The sequence below is a fragment of the Cibotium barometz genome, chromosome 9 (genome assembly GCF_041138505.1).
Source record: "Cibotium barometz isolate CiBa-2024 chromosome 9, ASM4113850v1, whole genome shotgun sequence".
Taxonomy (NCBI): Eukaryota; Viridiplantae; Streptophyta; class Polypodiopsida; order Cyatheales; family Cibotiaceae; genus Cibotium; species Cibotium barometz.
In genome coordinates, this window is record NC_141054.1 from 20,357,331 (window position 1) to 20,379,319 (window position 21,989).

General features: G+C 44.2%; 1 protein-coding gene across 1 annotated transcript; it reads right to left on the reverse strand.

The window, feature by feature from the left end:
* Window positions 1–781: 781 nt before the first annotated feature.
* Window positions 782–20,977, reverse strand: LOC147635323 (uncharacterized). The gene is made up of 9 exons (XM_086802567.1): window positions 19,922–20,977; window positions 17,693–17,891; window positions 17,442–17,534; window positions 17,217–17,345; window positions 16,182–16,235; window positions 15,978–16,055; window positions 15,823–15,885; window positions 15,595–15,716; window positions 782–1,019 (listed from the first exon to the last, which is right to left on the reverse strand). Exons 1-9 carry the CDS (start codon window positions 20,674–20,676, stop codon window positions 914–916), a joined length of 1,599 nt encoding a protein of 532 aa, XP_086658693.1. The 5' UTR covers window positions 20,677–20,977; the 3' UTR covers window positions 782–913.
* Between the last annotated feature and the right edge of the window lie 1,012 nt (window positions 20,978–21,989).

Here is a 21,989-nt window from a genome sequence, read left to right on the forward strand (position 1 = left end):
TGGACACAAGCAGAATCCTTCACCATTTGGTTGGTACAAAATGGGGTCATCCTTTGTCAATCAAGATTATTGCTTGTGGCACTCCATAAGTGCTTCCGTGAAAGTCGTCTTCTCTTCTTTTTAGAACTGTCTTGTCTTTCTTCTCTGTCTTCCATATGGAGCTTTATCAGCTCGCCTTGCTTGGGCTTTTCTGAATTTCCACCTCTTACGTGATAGTCATATTGCCAATGAGCAGACGCATCACTAAGATACTCTTTTTCTTCTCCATGGCTGGGATGCTTAATCAGAGACCTCTGTCCTTCCCTAAACCACAAGCTTCGTCACACTAATGGCTCCAAGATACCATCACTAAGAGGTTTTCGCGCAAGTTCTCTGTTGTTGGTGGCCTTTCCATTGTCCTCTGAGTTCTAATAACGTTGTTTGATTTATCTCTTTCCCCTGTGGGTGGGTGGTTTACCTACCAAGGAGATGCTTACTGTGTTATAGCACAGTCCCTTGAGAGAAGCTTGCCCGCTCAATGGAAAAAAATACTAATGATGCTTAAACTTTGCTTTATAGGACAGTCCCTTGAGTTACTGGATTCTTTTCAAGTTACTCAATGGAAGAAAGTTTTGAACATGGATCTGCAGGTCCATCAATCTCTCCTAGAAGTATGTGCTTTGAGGGAGGCCTCAAGCAATTAAGTCCATCATACATATCAAAACCTCCATAGTACATGCTATAAAACCCCAACTTACAACTTAGAATCCTTTGTCATGTGTGAAAATATACGAGAACTGGGCCAAGAAAAGAACAGGCATTTGTAGTTGAGATTCGAATCCATTGATTATTACAAGGCCATTATGCATTCCCATGAATTATTTACTATGTACCAAATATCAATAAATTACATCTGATACAATTTCAGCACTAGTTAATAAGTAAGGGGCACACCCAGGTCCACTTGTTGACCTGCTACAACAAGCTTGCGCAATGCACACCCCTGGACTTGCCTGGTTCTCTCTCTTGAGATCCCAATCCTGATAATTGCAAAAACCAAGAAACTATCAATGCAGTCACCATTGGATAGATTTGATGTAAAATAACCTCAAAGGTTGAAACCCATATTTAGAACATGCATACACATGAAGCTTAGGCTGGTTATAGATGATTTCTGCAAGACCCCCACAATCCCCCGCACCGATGGGTGGGAAATTGGACGGGCAAGTTTTCATATCCATTCCTTGCGCATGGCCAAGATGGCTCCCCCCCTAATCGGTGGACTGGTTCTGTAACCCACTTACGTCATCAGCACCCAAGAGTAGGTGTAGGTTCGTGCATAAAGATAAACCACTACACTGAGTTTCTATCAAATTCTGAGGACCTCATTCATTTGATTCCTTGGAGATCTGCCAGGGGAACCAGCCACCGTACAAAATCTGGGCAAATGCCATCAGCCTTTGACTGCTGCCTTACCTCCCAGACATCATCTGGGAAACAAGCATCCTGGAAAACATCCTCACCTTTTGAAAAGCCACCACATCGACCAAGACACAAAAGGCAGGACTTCGCACTGCTTCTCCTTGACTGTGATGAGGCTTATGACAGAGTTGATTGGGTCTTCCTTTAGGGTACAATGGTCAGGATTGTCTTCTCAGAACTTTGGGTACAAGGAGTCTTTGCTCTTGCTAACAGGCATGTAGCCCAGCAGTGAGGACTTGTGACTCTGGGAGGATAGGTCCCAGCAAGTTCAAATCCCTGCAGGCCCACATTGGTATCGTGGCCACTTTGTGATGACAAGTTGTAAAGCCTCTGAGCGAGTAGACCACATGGTCTCTAGGTGGGTACCAAACCAGGTGACTACAGGAGGATCCACTCATTGGGAAAAGATAGAAAAGAAGTCATCTGTCTTTACTCCACTGCTCACAGCAGCCAGGTCCTCGTCTAGGGTGTGCATTTTGGTGATGAATGTATTATAACAATTGTTAAATATTAATAGTGATAAATGCGGGAATAAATTGGTGCTAGGTGGTTGTGTAAGCTGGCACCTAACAACTTAGTATTCTAGGTTTAAATAAAGCAGTTCTAGTGTGTGTGAACAACCACTAGTGTGGGTTCTTTTGTGTGTGGAAACCTCTTAAGAGGATCTTATGTAAGCAATGATATATGTAGGTGACACCTCTTAGGGACACTTGGCATCATAGTTCAACATGTGGCATATGTGGTGGCAGCATATGTATAGACCTTGTAAAGGGGTGTCTCTCCTATAAAACGACCATTATCATAATGTTATGAGTATGCCTAATCTTGCGTGCTGTTACGTACCTAATGCTAATCCTCAGGATTAGTGGCCTAATCCGGTAGGGTTAGGGGAGCCCTGGGATTAGAGGAAACAGGTTGATACAGGCAGCTAAGGCTCATGGTTAAAAATACCAAGTGTAGTGGCTATTTATGGACCGGACAGTTATTTATACCAACAATAGTCACTATATAAGTTAGACTTGGGTCAAAGAGAGTTATTCACTTCGTGGTTTGTGATGGACCGGGATTACTTTCGGGAACACGATTGGATTCGATTTTTCCTTAGCTAAAAGTGGCCTTCCCTCATAAAAATATCCAAATTTGTGCTTTATATAGCCAATCACTCTATTAATGACCGAACTTGCCATCTTTAGAGTCTAGATTATAAAAATACCTCATAAAAAGGTAGGCACCTGGCTTTTATTGACTTTTTGAGTCATGCCCAAATACTAATATGTCCACCCCTTTGTTAATAGTGTATGAGAACACTAACTCATCACTTTAATGATGAAAATCCCATGCCATCTTTGTCCAGATGCCATCTTCCAGGCCAAAACCTTGCTGGTTAATGCTCCCACTTTCTTTTGTGGAAAGAACCCCCTTCACACCTTGGTTCCACCTAGTGTATAAAACACTTGTCGAGACGGCGGGTGAGGGACCAAATGGTGACAAAATGTAACTACTGCCATAAGCTTGGCCACTACATCAATGAATGTAGAAAGCGGATTGCAAAAGAGAAAAAGAAAGATGCAGGCAATGCAATAGCAGACTCTTCTGATGACAAAGCACATCAATCGGCTAATGTAATTCAGGAAGAGTACACTTTTTTGGTCACATGCACTAGTGACACACCCAAGTTCTTCATACAATGATATGTCTTGCATTGCATCTGACATCAGACAGACAGGATGTATCTTGGTATTTTGATAGTGGTGCTTCGAGCCACATCACTTCATGCAAAGATGTATTTCAGCACTTGGTTTATGCTTCAAATGGCTGCACTGTATCATGTGGAGATCATACCACATATCCAATAAAGGGAATTGGCAATGTCATACTTGTTGCAGCCAATGGTGCCAATATATGTATGACAAATGTGTTGTATGTTCAAGGGATAAAGAAAAATCTGCTCTCCGTCTCAACGACAAACGACCAAGTTTAAAGGTTGAATTTGAAGATGGGAAGTGTTTGGTAAAAGACCCATCAAAGGGTTATGAAATAGTCACTTCTGGAACAGGATACAAAGGCTTGTATAAGCTGGACAGCTATGACAAGCGTGTTTATGATGCACATATGGAACATGTGGAATAGCCAACAATTCAGCCCCCTTCTATGGAATAAGTTGAAGATCCTGTCAGGGAAGAGCAAACAGCAATAGATAGCCAAGCCGGTGCCAAGATGGTTGCTGAAAACTTTGCAAGATAGCAAACTTGCAGCTCCACTGACAGGTAGAACAAGGTCTAGTTCCAGCCATGCATTGAATATGCATCATGGGGAGTTTGCATTAGCCATGGGTGGTCTCTTTGATTCAAAAGAGCCTTCTTCTTATGAAGAAGCACAGGAGAATGAGCACTGGGTGCAAGCCATGCACGATGAAATCTCTTCTATCATGAAGAACAATACTTGGGATCTTGTGGACTTGCCAAAAGGCAAGAATGTCATTGGAACAAAGTGGGTGTACAAAGTCAAAAGGAAGTCTGATGGTACTATTGACAGGTACAAAGCAAGACTTGTGGCTAAAGGCTATTCTCAAAAAAAGGGAATAGATTATGAGGAGACTTTTGCTCCTACTTCGAGAATGACTACAATCCGATTAGTGATTGCCTTGGCTGCGCATAAAGGATGGAAAGTGCATCAATTGGACATCAAAACTACATTCTTAAATGGGGATTTACAGGAGGAAGTATATGTAAATTAGCCCATTGGTTTTGTAGTTCCTGGTGAGGAACATAAAGTATGCAGGTTACACAAAGCATTGTATAGGTTAAAGCAAGCTCCAAGAGCTTGGTATGATAAAATACATGCTCGTCTAACCAGCCAAGGTTATGTGAATAGTCCAGCTGAAAGCACATTGTATGTGAAGAAAACCAATGCCGATATTCTCATAGTCATCTTATATGTAGATGACATGGTCATAACATGGACTAGCAAAGCACAAAATTCAGATTTCAAGGCTGATTTGAAAGCTGAATTTGATATGTCAGATTTGGGGCCTTTACACTACTATCTCGGCATACAGTTTATGCATAGAGATGATGGCATTGTTATGCAGCAAACTAAGTACATAAAAAGTTTGATAAAAAGGTTTCACATGGACGAATGAGCCAATTTCTACTCCAGTAGAACTAGGTGTATGGCTTACTATGCATGATATTGGAGAGCTTTTTGAGGCCGGCATTTACAGCCAGGCAGTGGGATGTCTCATTTACTTGTGTAACACGAGGCCTGACATATCTTTTGGAATGTCTTTGTTGAGAAAATTCATGCACAGTCCCAGGCACAAAGCATTGACAAGCAATCAAACGCATTTTCCGTTATCTTTAGGGTACCCTGGATCTTGGTTTGTTCTATCCCAGGGGGGCAGCTTGCAGCTTTATGCAAACAGTGATTTGGATTGGGTTGGTGATTATGATACCAGGCAATCCACCAGTGGGAATTGTTTTTTTCTTGGCAGTTCATGCATATCTTAGTTGAGCAAAAAGCAACCCACTGTTGCCACATCTACTTGTAAGGCTCAGTACAGGGCAGTCTTCACACCTACAATAGATTGTGTATGGTTGAGGAGATTATTGGCTGATTTTCGTGAGTGTCAACAGATACCTACCACCATTCTCACTGATAGCCAGAGTGCTATGGCCGTGGCACGAAATCACGTATTTCATGCACGTACCAAGCACATTGAGATTCATTATCACTATGTCGGGGAGAGGCTACATGCAGGGGAAATCAGTTTATCTTACTGCCCTACACAAGATAATGTTGCAAATCTGTTCACAAAGGCTTTACCTCAAGAGAAGTTTGAAGCTTTCCGCAAAGCTTTGGGCTTACTCTTATACGGAGAGTGATCTGCTACCTTGTACAGGTTCACACTTCCACTACAAGGGGGATTTGTAGGCATATGCTCACTTATAGTAGTGCTACGTGTGAACAAGGCTTAAACAAGGGCACTTCTTCCCATGTGGTTTTTCCCCTTGGATATCAAGTGTGAAAGGACACTCTATCCATATAGCTTTTGTACTTCTATATTATATGGATGTGACTCACATGCAAGGGTTGACTTGCATTTGTGATCACCACACATTTTGTGTCTAGCTCTCTCTCTCTCTCTCTCTCTCTCTCTTTATGTGAGCTTCTTCTTCCTGCATCTAACCCTAATCTGCAAGAAGCCTTGCTTTGTGTGAAACCTGAAGCGATCCACAATGGTGAAACACTGAGTGTTACGAGATCCGGTGGATGTTGGTAGAGGCCCTACATAGAAATGTCGATGAAAGATTCGTCGGGGATACGCAAAGGTTGAAGTAGCCCAATCTCTTTTGTATGTGAAACCTTAACTTTTTGACAAGTCTTATAGGCTTGAACATGTGAATAAACATCACGCCTCATTTTTGGCCAATAAAAGGAAATTTCTCTTTTACCGAATGACAGAGACCGTTCTTGTAGAACAACCAACCGTTTTGCACTGAGTAATGGCCAGGCTCAGAAGTGAGGGCCAAACTATATTGAGTACCAAACCTAGGAGAATCGACATACCAATCTTTCATGCTATCTAAGTCTTTTCCAGTGACTTCGAGAATGGTAGACTCCTGCATGGTCTGGATGCTGGCCTTTCGACTAAGAGCATTGACTGAGTTATGCTTACTAGGCATAGTTGTCAGGTACAATAACGTACGGTTCGTACGATACGATACTGTACGGAAAAATACGATACGATATAAATTTTTTTCTTATCGTACGATAAAATATGGTGTTTTAAAAAAATACTTATAAACTTAGGTATTTCCAAGTCCAGATATGGAGTATTTTAGAAAGGAGGATAGCATCATAGTACAGAGGAAGCTCAAACAGCCATAGATAAGCCCAAAAAAAAAAGGACCATTGCCTCCGAAAAAAATATTTTTTTTTTGGAAAAAATTATTTTTTGAAAAAAATAATTCGAAAAAAAGATTATTTTTTCCTGAAAAAATCCATACAAGTACGTACGGTATCGTACCGTACCGTATTCCATACGATAAGCTGTCCTACACCATACGAAAACAACCATGTTACCAGGGATGTACTTGATAATTCCTCCAAATTGTTGGAAGATCTAACTTCATCTGGCTTGCAGATCACTCCACTAGGCATTTGGCATGGTTTGAAGCCACTTAAGTGCTTGGTGGTCTGTTTTGACTGTGAATCTGTCCATAAAGGAAAGGCTTCCAATGTTTGAGCATTGTGATCACACCCAAAAGCTATTTGTCGTAAACCGAATAATTCTTTTCGGCAACATCCAACTTTCTATTGTAGTAGGCCACGGGTCTATTATCCTGTTGATGAATTGCACCTATGGCTACTTTGTTGGCATCGGTAATGACCTCGAAAGGTTCATCCCAAGATGCTAACTTCAGAACAGGCGCTTCTGAGGCTGCTTTTTGGAGTGCACGGAATGTATCAAGTGCCTTGCTTGTACCTGTAACTTACACACGGTATTTGATCTTGTAATCTAGTTCCTCCCTCCTGCTACTTGCTTCCATATTTAAGCATAAAAGCTTACCAATTGCAAGTAGAGTCGATGACAGCGGAAGTCTTCGCGAGCGATGGAAGTCCTTGGAGTGATGAGATCTTCGATTTGTCGCATTTCTTCGCGCGACAAAAGTCTTCAAGAGGATGAAGCGAACCTTGGGAAAGCTTCCCCTATGGTTCAACTTGAGAAAGGAGGGCTGAAATTAGGGTTTTCAGCAAAAAAAAATGTAAGTGAGGATCAAACTTCCATAGCTTCTGAGAGGAGGTTGAGGACCCAAACTACGGAATGAAAACTTCTTAACTTCTGGACCAACATATGGTTTTAGCCAAGAAACATGGAAAACATCATGCATTGTCCAATTGGTAGGCAACTTTAACTTCATGGAGACATCACTTAACTTCTTAACTATTGGAAAAGGGCCAAAACTACGAAATGAAAGCTTGGGACAACGTTTGCCCACTTGTTTCAATCTTTGTTTCATGATACGCAAATAGACCCAATCTCCTTCCTTGAAATGGACATCTCGTCTAGACTTGTTCGACTGTCTGCTATATGTTTCCTGTGCTTTGGTCAAGCGATCCTTGACTGACTCAATGATTTTGGAAAATGCTTCCGTGGTTTTGTTGGTCATGACAGTATGACTTGAGAACATCAAAGGCCAATTGGTTATAAATTTCTGTTTGGCCATCTGTCTGCGGATGGAATCTGTAACTTAGTTCCGAAGTTTTCAAATAATGCCCTCCAAAAATGCGAGGTAAACTGGAATCTCTATCTGATGTTATGGTGCTAGGCAAACCAAAAACTGGATACCAATGCTTGAGAAACAGACGGGCTACGTCCTCGGCTGTAGCCGTATGCTTGCATGGGATGAGCATGCAAAATTTACTAAAGCGATCCACAATGGTAAAACAGTGAGTGTTACGGGATCCGGTGGATGCTGGTAGAGGCCCTACAAAGTCCATAGATATGTCGATGAAAGGTCCGTTGGGGACAGACAAAGGTTGAAGTAAACCTGCCTTCTTTGTATGGGGAACCTTGACTTTTTGACAAATCTTACAGGCTTGTACATGTGCATAGACATCACGCCTCATCTTTGGCCAATAAAAGGACCATTCTAATTTGTCGAGGATACTGTTGATAGCCCTATGTCCTCCAACTAAGGAGTCATGGGCATCGTGGAGAAGAGCGGAACGCTTTTCCCGAGTAACACATAGACGGTTCTTGTAGAACAACCAACCATTTTGTACTGAATAGTAGCCAGGCTCAGAATTAAGGGCCAAACTGTACTGAGTACCAAACTCAGGGGGGTCGACATATTGGTCTTTCATACTATCTAAGTCCTTCCCCGTGATTTCGAGAATGGTAGATTCTTGGACTACCTGGATGCTAGACTTTCGACTAAGAGCATCTGCTACTACTGTTGGAAGATTTGAATCCACCTGGCCTGTCGATCACTCCACTGGGCACTTGGCATAGTCTGAAGACACTTAAGTGCTTGGTGGTCTGTTTTCACTGTGAAAGCCTGTCCATAAAGAAAAGGCTTCCAATGTTTGAGCGTTGTGATCACACCCAGAAGCTCTTTGTCATATACCGAATAATTCTTTTCGGGGACATCCAACTTTCTACTGTAATATGCCACGAGTCTATTGTCCTGCTGAAGGACTGCACCTATGGCTACATTCCTGGCATCGGTGATGACCTCGAAAGGTTCGTCCCATGATGCTAACTTTAACACAGGGGCTTTTGAGGCAGCTTTCTGGAGTGCACGGAATGCATCAAGCACCTTGCCTGTAATAACTGAGACTTTCTGCTTGCGAGTCTTCACCCCCTTGAGCAAGTCGGTAAGAGGTGCTGCAAGGTTGGAAAACTGATGGACATGGGTACTATAGGCCTCACAAAGACCTACGAATGAACGGATTTCTTGGGCAGTCTTAGGAATGTCTCAATCTAAGATCTCCTGAACCTTTGATGGATCCACTCTAATCCCATCGGAACCGATGATGTAGCCCAAATACTGAACTTCCTTAACACCAAAGACAGACTTTTGGGCGTTTATGTAGAGCTGATTATCTCGCAAAAGTTGCAAGACTTCCTCCACATCTTTCTCATGCTGCTCTGCAGTGGCTGAGAAGACTAGTATGTCATCAAGGAATATGAAAACACACTTCCCAATGTGGACTGCAAAAATCCTAGACATCATCTTATTGATGGTTGCGGATGCATTTGTAAGTCCAAAAGGCATGACTACGAACTCGTAGTGACCACGCTCTATCCGAAAAGCTGTTTTTGGAATGTCAGCTTCAAAAATGCAGACCTGATGGTAACCACTCTTGAGGTCGATCTTAGTGAAAAACTTAGCACCGTCTAAATGCTCCAAAATGTACTCTATCCTTGGCACAGGAAACTTATTCTTGATAGTGAGTTTGTTTAATGCCCTGTAGTCTACACAAAGGCGTGCAGACTTGTTCTTCTTTTGGACAAATAGGATAGGTGCAGCAAATGGGAAGGAAGAAGGCCGAATGAATCCGGCTCGGAGAAGCTCAGATAACTGCTTTTCTAACTCGCCTTCTAAAGTCTTGGAAATACGATAGGAAAACCTGCTAGGAGGATCTGAACCAGGGACCAAATCAATGTGATGGTCCTCAAGGCAAGAGGGTGGGAGACTGGGCAGGAGATCGTCCCTGAGCATAATGTCCTGATGTCTGGACAGGAGCTTTGCTAACTGAGGGACCGAAGATGAAATGGATGCTACCAATGAGGTAGAGGTTGTTTGAGCACGAACATAAAGTAGGGCTCCTTCTGCTCCCTTGCGGATAGCTCGTCTGGCCTGGAGATGCGAAATCAATGGGATGCCAAGAATGCTTCTATCCCCACGAATCATGACAGGCTCAGGAAAACCTTTACAGATAATAAAAGTGTCCTGTCTCCAATCGGGAATAGGCTCATACTGACGGAACCACTGAATTCCTAAGATCATGTCGCACCCCAACAGAGGCGAGACGATGAAATCTCGTTGGAATGAGGCCTTTTGAACTTCAAAGGCAAATTGCTGTGCCTTCTGGGGAAATGTGGGTGTGAAGACCAGGTGTAAACCCGTCCACATCCAAATGATATGGGACTAATGTGCAGTTCAATTTATTAGCCAACTGGGGATAGATGGCGTCTTCAAAACTACCCATATCGAAAAGGACTACAAACTGTCGGCCCTGGGCAGAGCCATAAGCTCGGATGAGGCTCTTTTGGGTAGCATCGCTCTCACCCTCCTGCTTAGCATCAAATACCACTGATGGCATAGGATGCATAGCAGGTAAAAGTTGAACCGCATTGGTGGTAGTAGGCGGGGCTGGAGGAGCTGGGGAGGCTGTGGCAACTGTGGCAGAAGAGGCTTTAGCGGCTTGTTCTGCTTGCCATTTGTGGCAATCCTTCTTATCATGCCCTATGATGTGATAGAAAAAGCATCTATTTTCTGACTGATACTTCTTTTGCTCCTCTGGAGGAAGACAACCTCCAGTAATGCCTGCTTTAGCCTTTTCATCGGGGGTTTTCTTAGGCTTAGATTCTTTGTCTTTCTTACCCCCTGAACTGGAGCTATTACTGCCGTCCTTCTTAGCATCTTTAGAAGATGCGTTACCTTTCCCTGGCTGTGCAGTGGATTGGTGCTGCTGGGGTTTGGTACTGGACTGAGATGACTGCTTGGGCTTGCCTCCGTTCATCTTCATTCTGGGAGAGAGTCAAAGCCCGGTCATATGTACTGGGTTCAAAGTTACGAACAGTGAACCGAATGTTAGGATCCAATCCACGAATGAATTGCTCCATCTTGGCCTGTGCAGATAACCCTAACTGTTGTGCTAAAGTGATAACCTTGCCGAAAAACTGAAGCATTGGGGATCCGTTCTATCTGAGTCCATAGAACTCATTTGCCAGACCGGTCATGTACTGGGGCGGGAGGAATTTGGTCTTCAGGTCATGGACAAAGGTATCCCAGCCTGTGACACCTGTGGTCTGGTCTGTATAGAGATTAGACCAATGCTGCCACTAAGTGACTGCCTCACCAATGAGATGGGGAGCCGCTACGTGACCATCTATATTTTTCTAGGCCTTCTACCTTTATTGTAATTCAAAAATGTACCCACGAGCCTCCTTAGTCCCGAGACGAGTTCTGTACAAGATGAATAAGTTGGCAGATGGAATCCAAAATGATATGCATAAAGCATTTGTGTGTGTTTTGACATGCATGAATGACTTGTCTTAGCTGCATGGACAATGCCTGGTATTTTTGCTTGTGATTGTCCATGGGCTCCGGGGACGCTGGAAACCTGTGGACGTGTGTGCACACCTGTTTGGGAATGAGGCGGTGGTCTTATGTGTTTTGCAGGTGGTAAGTGACCCCAAACTCAATTTACAGATTATATTTTATTATACTAAGGTTTACGAGTGCAAGTGTTCACATACACTTAAATTTGGGCGGACAAATTATGAAGTGTTCACATACACTTAAGTTTGGGCGGACAGTTTATAAAGTGTTCACATCAAGTGGACCAGTTTTTAATGAAACTTGGCCATTACTCAAAGTGGGCAGCCCATCATGCAATAATAGCTCCACGAGTTGCTATTGTGGGAGAGAGAAGCCAAAAGCAAGTAGGCGTCCCCTTTCCAGCTATTTTTGGATTGGAACACTCTAGGGTTAGAGGACAAATGTCAGTTTGGCATGCACAACAGCTCTACATGGCTGGTCAACTCCTTCCAGGGCTGATATATAGCTGTAACACGCGGAAGCTCTGGATAGTCTTCTTTCAGCCCTAAACACTCTTGGAAACCTTCTGATGCAAAAACGCACCATCTGATGCAAAAACGTAGGTAGAGAGAGAGAGAGAAGTGCTGGAAATTCAGTATATAGTATATACTATGGTACAAAAAGGTACATATCTTGCAGCCATGGGCTGCCTTCATAAAAAAGGTGGTTAACCCTAAAATCTGTCCCCTATGGGACCTCTAAGGATCCAAACCCCTAGTGGGATTGAATGAGTTCAATGAGGAGCACTTAGGCCTTTTTACATGGGTCTTGGACCCCCTTTATGCTGGCCGACTGCTGGCCAGTCATAATTTCATTAAAGTTTATTTAATTCAGCCGACTGGTCATTAATGCTTGTTTTCGATGATGCGCCTGCAGCCCCCCCTTCAACTTGGTTCAGCCGCCTCCACCTCTGGTACAGCCGACTCCCTTGTGGTACGGCTGACAGGCTTTTCCTCTTGCTCTCCAAGCCCTGCTCCAGTCTACACTACCAACAGCTCTCTGTGCTCCATTTTTTGGTTCTAATGGTCCTTTTTCTGGCTGCCTTTTCTGGACTAGCTGAGGAACTTGTCCATGGGCATCTGTGCACATGACATCCCCCTCTGCTAAACTTGATGATGGGATTCCAACCTGCTCTTGGATGACTGTCATCATCCCAATCCTTTTCCCGAAGTCCCTCTGTCATCATCCATCCTTGGCAAACCCTTTTCACTGAAATCCCGGCGTGTTCTCCAAACCACTCTGTCTCTGATGAAGATCTATGCATCTGGTTTCCTCTAGTCCACCATCCATTCCTGCCCTGACTCTGAACACCTTCTTGGTCTTCATTCCTGGAACTGAGTCTGGCACTCTCACATCACCCTTGGAGGATCAACCTCCCTTGGGACCGTTACCTGAGAACCTATCTGGCTCACGGAACTGCCATCCCCATCTGGCACTGTGGAACACCACCAACAAACCTCCTGGGAGTTCTTCCCGATCTGTGTTCCTTGCCTTGGGCTTTGAATCTGTGTACTTTCCTATACCTTGGACCTGTACACCATCATCTGGGACTGAATCAGTGTTTAGCTTTGCTGAGCCTGATGCTCTGATATCAATGTAACACGCGGAAGCTCTGGATAGTCTTCTTTCAGCCCTAAACACTCTTGGAAACCTTCTGATGCAAAAACGCACCATCTGATGCAAAAACGCAGGTAGAGAGAGAGAGAGAAGTGCTGGAAATTCAGTATATACTATGGTACAAAAAGGTACATACCTAGCAGCCATGGGCTGCCTTCATAAAAAAGTTGGTTAACCCTAAAATCTGTCCCCTATGGGACCTCTAAGGATCCAAACCCCTAGTGGGATTGAATGAGTTCAATGAGGAGCACTTAGGCCTTTTTATATGGGTCTTGGACCCCCTTTATGCTGGCCGACTGCTGGCCAGTCATAATTTCATTAAAGTTTATTTAATTCAGCCGACTAGGCATTAATGCTTGTTTTCGATGATGCGCCTGCAGCCCCCCCTTCAACTTGGTTCAGCCGCCTCCACCTCTGGTACAGCCGACTCCCTTGTGGTACAGCTGACAGGCTTTTCCTCTTGCTCTCCAAGCCCTGCTCCAGTCTACACTACCAATAGCTCTCTGTGCTCCATTTTCTGGTTCTAATGGTCCTTTTTCTGGCTGCCTTTTCTGGACTAGCTGAGGAACTTGTCCATGGGCATCTGTGCACATGACAATAGCTGATTGCTTGCCTCCATAGCAGAAGCAATTCCTCTCTCTCTCTCTCTCTCTCTCTCTCTCTCTCTCTCTCTCTCTTCCACACTCACTAAGGATGGATTCATCCAGCACAGCTGGGCTACTTGAGTGTTCACATGTCCCATGCCATGCGGATTGCGATTGGCCAGATACGGGTTTCTTCCCACCGCCTCAGAGTGGAGACAAGTAGAGCTGAGTGCATCTTCAAAGCCGGGAAGCTCGTACAGACACCGAGGAGAGGATCTGCATACTATGCCACACAGAGGTTGAGACGGAGGAGCATTACATATGCCACTGCCCAGTATACTATGAGATCTGCGGGAGGTTTCACTGTCTATTTCGTGAGGGATTTGGTCCACTCTCCAGGATCATTGACTTCCAGGACCAGCGTTGCCTGGGCCTCTTCCTGCTTGAGCTCCGCAGACATAGGGACACCTTCTTGAGACACAAGCCCCAGCCACCCTGCCCCCTCCCTCGACAACCAACCATCACCAGTTTCTTCCGGACCCAAGAGGTGGAGGACACCGACACAGTGGATCTTGTGGACCCTCCACGAGCTGCTCCGGACCTACCTCGCCCGAGGAGTTACCTCGGACCGAGCCTCTGCACTCCAACATGCCCGACGCCCTCGACCCCCCCGTCGGCTATGATCACATCATCAGCTCCAGATCCAAGACATGCTCCACCGCCATCAAGCTACCTTTCCACGTGACATAGCTGAGGGAGACCTCTCGGCCATACTCGTCAGCCCCATGCTTGACATTTTGGAGAGTGGTATACCATCTACTCGGAGCTGAGGTTGCTCCCATGTTTTTATGTTCTCAATATTCCATGGACAGTTTGTATCACCCCAGTGAGATAGCTATATTTATGTTCTCATTCTGTTTTATTTTCCATTCCATGATGAGATATGCCATGGACATTATTGTATCACTTTGGTCAGGCAGCAGGTGCAGCCATCTGGACAGGTGCAGGTGCCATGTGGCAGTCGGCCAGCAAACAACAGGTCAGCGAGGTGTATACAGGTTGTGGGCAGTCCTGAGAACATGCTGATAGTCTTTTTATAGGTTGACCAGCACTAGAAGGTGCTATGTGTACGTGCGTGGAAAACATCATTCTCATCTGCATTTTCTCAGCATTAGAGCCTACAAAGAGACTCTCTGGTGCAAGGGTTGGCCAAGCAGAAATTACAGCAGGGCATTGGACTCAGCATTAGAGCCTACAAAGTGACTCTCTGGTGCAAGGGCTGGCCAAGGGGAAATTACAGCAGAGCGCTGGGTGTGAATCATGGTCAACATTCACAGTTGTCTTTTGTACGTGGAATAAAGTTGTAATACCTTTTCTTGTACATAATACAAATCAGTAGTTTAGGGTTATAGTGTGTGCTGTGTGTTTGAATTCTGATGCTCTCTCTTCTCCAACTCTAGCACATAGGCACAAGAGCTTTACAGTTGGTATCAGAGCTTAGGGAACATGCAAATTTTTCCTTTTCAGGCACCCGTGCATTGGTGCTTGGATAGGGTAGAGCCCCAAGCTTCCAGGAGTGCTCAAGGTTGGGTTTGGGCTTCTCTTCTCATGGGATCCTAGTTCTTTGCCATGGAATTTGAACATCTTGCAGAGTTGCTCCAGCGCCACCTGAAACACAAATATGGAGGCCATGTCTATCTGTCTCAATAGGCTAGAGATGGTGCCCCGCATGCCTATTGTTCCAGATTTGGGTTCTACTGAGGCTCGTGCTTCTCAGCAAGGCCAAGACGATTCCGAGCATGAAGTGGCAAATCTCTTCCTCGGAGGGTTTTCACTCCTTTGGATGTAGGTATGGATGTACTGCTGTAGCCTCCCTGAGATCAGCCAGCCATGGATAGAGTCCATCCCTCCTTTTTTACGGGCTTTTCCACTTTGTGAGCATTGATATCTGTATGTGTGTTTTCTCCATGCTAATGGAAGGATGATGTTTTCAGGGAAAAAAAATTGCATATTTAAAACCAAGCTCAATCATAAGGCATACCCTATGTTCAAAAATATATACAAAGTTTCCGATTTTTTACTCAATGTCGCGTTACCTGTGGCTGATTTTCTGCAGTGACATGCCCTGTCCGCCTGCACAATCAAATCCATAATATAGCCGGACAATATCCTGCTCTCTCTTGCCCAGTGTAGAGGCCAAAAGTGCATCTAGATCCTCCTGAAGAAAGAAGACACTCATCAGGAGGTAGTTTCACAAACAAAGGAAGTTTCATTGGTATGGCAGTGTCTTGTGTCCCAGGTTCTAAAACACTATATGTACTTACCCACAAAGACATCCTGTCGACAACATCCCAAGGGTTGTTTTCAGTACATGGATCGGCAACATACTGCAATAAGGTCCACGACATCATCAAAGACTGAACAACCAGGAGAAAGTATTCTAATAAGAATTAACATTCCTCTCCACCAAGGGCCTTACATTATGCATAGAATCCTCTTCAGGATTGAAGTTGCCCCATCTTTTAGGCTTGTCAAGTGATATCATCTTCTTCGTAGCCTGCAGGGAAACCACTATGCTAATCTCAGCAAGCGTTCAGGGAGCTAAGAAGATTAAAAACCACCATATTAACACTAGATAGATACAAGTAATCACTAACTATTTTTCTAGAAGCATTCAGAATACCTTCAATGCAACAGACACTATTTCGTCTGGCATATTTAAGGCATTGGCGAGGCTCTGCACAGACATCATCCCACCAGGTTCCATCAGTATCTGCTCAAAGTAGCTTTAGAGCCAATTCAAAACCTGCATTCAAGCTTAAGTCGCAAGAAGAAAAGTGCAAGCCAACAAATAAAGCTCAGGTCAAACATCTCCCCTACTTTATAGTTTAGAGAAGAAATACAGAACTCGAAACAGAAGCACCCCACCAGCAAGAAAGACTGGATTTGGACTGCAATAGCACACCTTTTTGGAAGGATGAGGAGGGATGCCTTGTTTTGGTGCTATTGTTTAGTCGACACAGTCGGGAATGACAGAAATATGATCCTGTGGGTTACCTAGGGACTGGGTCGGTACTACGGTGGTGTTGTCTTCAGGACATGCCAGAGTCAAGCCTCCAGCACAGACATTGGACATTGCATGGGAGATCATTGCTAGCATCACAGTCTAGCACATATGGAGGGCGAGATGCACTGAGGCCATGAAGGGCACTTTGGTTTATGATACACAGTGAATTTGCACAATCTGGTGATATATTAACCACATGCTCATGGCCACTTGGGCCAGGATTCAGGGATCTTCAAGGGCTGCAGAGAGAAAACATGGACAAGTCATGAGAGAATGGGATCATGGCTTTTTTTTCACTCTCATATGGGGCCTTGCTGGCAGCACAAGGCACCCGATTGGTTGAGATTTCCCCCTTGCTTGGTCTGAAGTCTCCGTTCTTGTAAATTTTTTTCATACTTAATAGAAGTCTCTTTTTCGGGGGGGGAAAAAAAGAAAGAATTGTGCCCCACACATGGGGGGAGGACGGGGGGGGATTGTATCATTACCTGAATCCTATCATTTCCTTGAAATACTGACTTGACTCGTTTTTGTCTAATGCTATGAAGTAAAAAAGCAAGTTCATGGGGATAATATATGCATATTTGTCAGTGAGTTTTTATGTCTTATTTCCCAAAAACATGCACAGAAAGTCTCATGGACAAATCAACATACCCTTACTGACACAGGTGTGCCCTCCTTCATAAATCTAGCCACGGTTCTCTTGAGGAGACTTAATTTTCCATGCATATATGCCGGTACTCTCACTGTTTTGGAATGTTGTGCGAGGGCTTGTGTTACACCCTGCAGCATCCAATGTAACCATTTACACAAGGCTCTTGATTGAGACTGAGAAACTCTAAACTTTTATTTTCCCCACATACAGAGGCATCATTCTACCTGCCGAATCCACCAATGCACATACGTTGACAACTTGAAACCTTTCTTGTGATCAAACTTTTCAAGTCCTCGAAGAAGCCCCGCGGCACCTTCCTAGCATAAGGCAGCACCCTTTCTCAGTAAGTTTGCAAAGAATTTAAGGTCTAGGCTAGCCTTAATTTGACTTTTAATCTAAAGGGGAAAAAAATCCAACACAAATGTCAGTATTTTCATAGAAATTGCAAGCCAAAGGAAATGGAGCAAAGGAGTACCTGAATAAGATCTGCCAAGTTAACCCCGAGGCTAGAGTACTTGCTTGCAACCGACACCACAAGCCGTAAGTTAGAAATAAACATGTGATCTCTGGCTCTGTCTGCTTCTATTAGCTTTGCCTGCACTTCTCTGAAAGAAAGCTTCACACTCATGGCCCATAGCTCATCCGAAGGCTCGTGTCCTAAGGTCTTTGCCAGCCTGCATCCATACAATGATAAATGAAGTTCCTAGAGCTAAATAAAGCACACTTAGTGGTGATTGTGAGGTGTATTTAAACCCTGTCTAGATGCCATCCAGAACCTCTCATGGCAAAAATATGAATATGCTCGATAACAAAATTCTCCACAACCATTGTGTGTGTTCCCTTTTGTCCCATGACTTGAATCAAAAATATTTATAATCATGTTTAGAAATGGAAGTCAGCATGCTCACAGAAGCGAGTGGGCAGATCTGGGACTCTGCAGGGCAACCGCAGACAGGATGAACAGGCAGATCGATGAGATTGTGCATCAGATGCTCATTGAACTGCAGGACAAAAAGGTAGACAGAGGAGCGGCCATGAGGCATGCAGTTGATCTGGTGGCAAGAAGATTGGTGGGCCGCTAACATAGAGTGCTCAGAGAATGAATGCGTGATACAAGAGGCCCTTCCAGATGCCTTGCAGAGTTTGGCCAATTGTAACTAATAGTTGTGTGTGAACCCCCAGCATGCAGAAAATATGGGACAGTACAGTATGTACAACAAGTACACACGGTATAACTCACAGCTCCCTCCACCAGCAGGTACAAGGGAAAAGCGGCTACTAGCAGCAGAACAGGCCATAAAGAAAGGTACGGACAGCAAGCAAATGGCTGTACGGCAATAATCTCCAGGCGCAGCAGTGATGACGTCAATGGCCTACATGGATTCAGCAGGGCCCACTATACAGATTTGTCAGGTTGGTGCTCTTTTCTTGGTGGAGAAGACGATGATGAGGATAATGAGAAGACGGTGATCTGACCCCCTTCTCCAGGTGCACCCCACGTGACCCTGTTCTAGCTGTCCAGGCTGTCCATACACAGTCTGTACAGCAGAGCAACAGAATCAGGTGTACAGCATGCCATGGTGATGGTGGTGATGTGGTTGTACCTGCTTCTATCTTGCTACTAGTGTTCACACACCACTCGTGGGAGGAGGATATTTCTCAAGTGTTGTCAAACCAGCTCTTTGATAGTTTCTCTACTCACATGATGGGCTACTCTCGTCTTGTGACTCAGATTGAGGATGGGACTAATTTATGAAGAATTCGAAGACCAACATGTTAGAGGCATCCTTGCCTTATGGATTCCCTTTGGGGCTGGTACCTATGCCTCTTGAGTGGAACACCATGACTCTTTGGCTTGAGGGGGGGTGGCCTTACTCTCACGCTAGGTGGAGTTTACTGGAGATATTCTTGGCTGCCTTTTTCTTGGCAGCTGCCCGAACCTCGATAGGATCTCATGAGAGATCTGCAGATTGAATCCATGGACATGTGACAACATTGTACTTGTAAACTGGAATAACCTAGTGCTAGACACATGAAGCACCCCCAAAGCTTGTAACAGATAAACACTTCTTGATAATATGACATAGATTCCAAGGGAAAAGCCAGCCCATTGTGGTCCCAATGTGGTGTAAGATTCTTATGTGTGCCTGTGGTTTTAAGAGGATGAAGTGCGTGCCTCCTGGGTTGGTTACACCAATTTTATGGATTGGGGGTTCAAGCAGGCAGGGCCATTGAGTACACGTTGGCTACTGAGCTAAATGAAGTAACCAACAAGGTGGGGAAATACATCACTGAGAAGGCAGAGGTTATCTACTGTGTACAACTCTTTAGTGGGCTCGGACTTGTAGGCTGCCGATCGGCAAACTTACGTGATGCTTTCTTATTTCAAAGTAATATAGTGTTCTCCGCCCATGTGACAATGGGAGTTGCACAGGAAAGATTGCCCACCCATCCTTCATGGCGAGGGGCACCCTGGATGGGTCCCTGCTGACAGGTAGGTGTTGTTGAGTAGCCAGCCTCAAAATGATAATTCAACCATTTTTTTAAAGCTTTAGTGGCCATTGTTAACAATACTACATGAAGTGATATACAAAATGTCAAAGGGCATCACTATGTACAACACATAGTAAAGAAGAGCCCCAATTACAAAACAGTATGCACTACATCCATACTTAAATCAAAGTCAAGGGCATAGGAAGCTAACTTTTTTCTAGCAGCTCTTAGATTCTGACCCACTTTCATCTTCTTGGACAGTATAACTTCTTCTTCTTTGGTGAGGAGCTCTCTCTTTCCACTGCCTCTCATGAAGCCAAGAGTATTGACAGTCTGCAGAGCCTCTAGTATAGTGGGATTCTTCCCGTTTCCAGCCCTAGGGCTCAGAGGAGCCGGGGAAGTGGACATCACATTGACCCGTGGCAGCAGTGGTGATGGTGGTGGCACAGTGCTGCTGGTGTTTTCAAGTTTTCTGCCCAGAATGCGGCGTTGCCGAGCTGAAAGCCTTCTGGATGGCAATGGTGAATTGCCTCGTGCCTCCTTAACGTTGGAAGGTATGATGTGACAAAGCTCATCTGTCAAGGCCCATTGGCTTTCCAGAAGGGATCTTTGGAGTTCTGTCAAGAGGTCTCTTCCTTCTCCTTTTTCTTCCAGGGCAGGCCATGCCTGCATGGGTGGAGCGATTGGGGGTTCTCTGTCAAAAAGTACAGTAAACCCTTGTTGGGAAGAAGCAAGATGTGATGAAGATGCAGAGGCATGCTCTCTGATAGCCTTTGGTGGTGTTGAAGCTCCATTAGAGCCTTTTCTCCTTTTACTCCCACAAGGCTTTTTCTGCAGGCAGAAGACCCTATCCCACCCTGCAGGGTATCTCTCCTGCAGCTTCTCGTTGAAATCAGGCATGAAAGCTAATGAGCTTGAGATCTGTTTATATGCTCCAAAAGCCATGGTCCAAGCTTGCAAAGGCATGCAGAATTCTTCTCGCTACTCCGTTACGGATTGAGATGTCTGAAGAAGTGGGTCAATTAGGGTCTAATCACCTCCATTAATTATGGTTTCAATTTGTGCTCCTAGGTAGAGTATCAACACCTGCTACAAGAAAACATGTTCTTCAATTCACAGAGGTTGAAGTGCCTGTATTAGGAAAGACTCGTCTTGATTAGCACTTAGATAATCTCATGCGGTTAAACAGAAAATGCAGCACACCCCCCGGGCGGAGGGGGCTGGCAATTCGCCGCTGACAGCAACAACAAACACAAACGCGCTCTACATTTTTGAACTGGCCTTGCATCCCTTCTATCTCCCACGTGGCACCCCCACTCTCCTTTCACTTTTTATGTGACCCACCTTGTCTAGCTGAGATTTTTATTATTATCTATTACATATTATTAACCATCGACAACCAATGTACAAGGAGATAAGAGAAAAAAGAAATCCTCGACGATAAACCCTTTGTATTTAGGCTTTCATTCCTGCGTTTCGCTTCTTAATGTCTTTTACATACCGCAGCAATGCGCGGGTTGAGTACTAGTAAACATAAACAATAAACAATGTGTTATATAAAAATATATACTATATAGCACTTTGCCTCACCATGTTGGCTCTCAAAAGGGGGGTGCAGGTTCTCCCTTCTGGCATACCCTCTCTTCAAATGACAAACATCAAGTAGGGTGTGTGAGTTGGGGCAATTTGCTATGGCTCATTGGCTCTCAAATAAAGAGCCCAAGTTGAACTCCGCTCCCCAACAAATACCCATCCTTCACATAAAAAAGAAGAAGATAAAAATCAAGTAAAACAAAACTATTTTTACAAACTATAAGGAAATCTTTGATAGTAATTGGATTATCGATTGATATCCCCTTTGCTATGTGATGAGATCTGGATGACAAAATTCCAAGCTGTTTGGTCATTCTAGTTATGTTACCACTACAATTGCCACGTATTTATTGCATGGGATTGCAAGGCCAAGTTGTTATTAAAGTAGTCGTCTTGCAAGCTGCTCACAAACATAACCTCACTACATGCCAAACAAAAGTAATGATACTTGTATGCATGACTTGTAAAGTACTCAAACTAGCCAACACTAATATAGAAAAAAGTTGCCTAGAATCAAAAGCAACATTACTGTAGCTTAAGCACATTTCAATGCAACTTAAAATTGAGTTACATTGACGATTCTATCTGTCTTTATTATTTCACAAAGGTACAAAAGAAAATATAAGGTTTCAACAAATTCTTCTTTCTTGCAAGAGCTCTTTGCTTTGCTTTCTCTCTTCTCATTG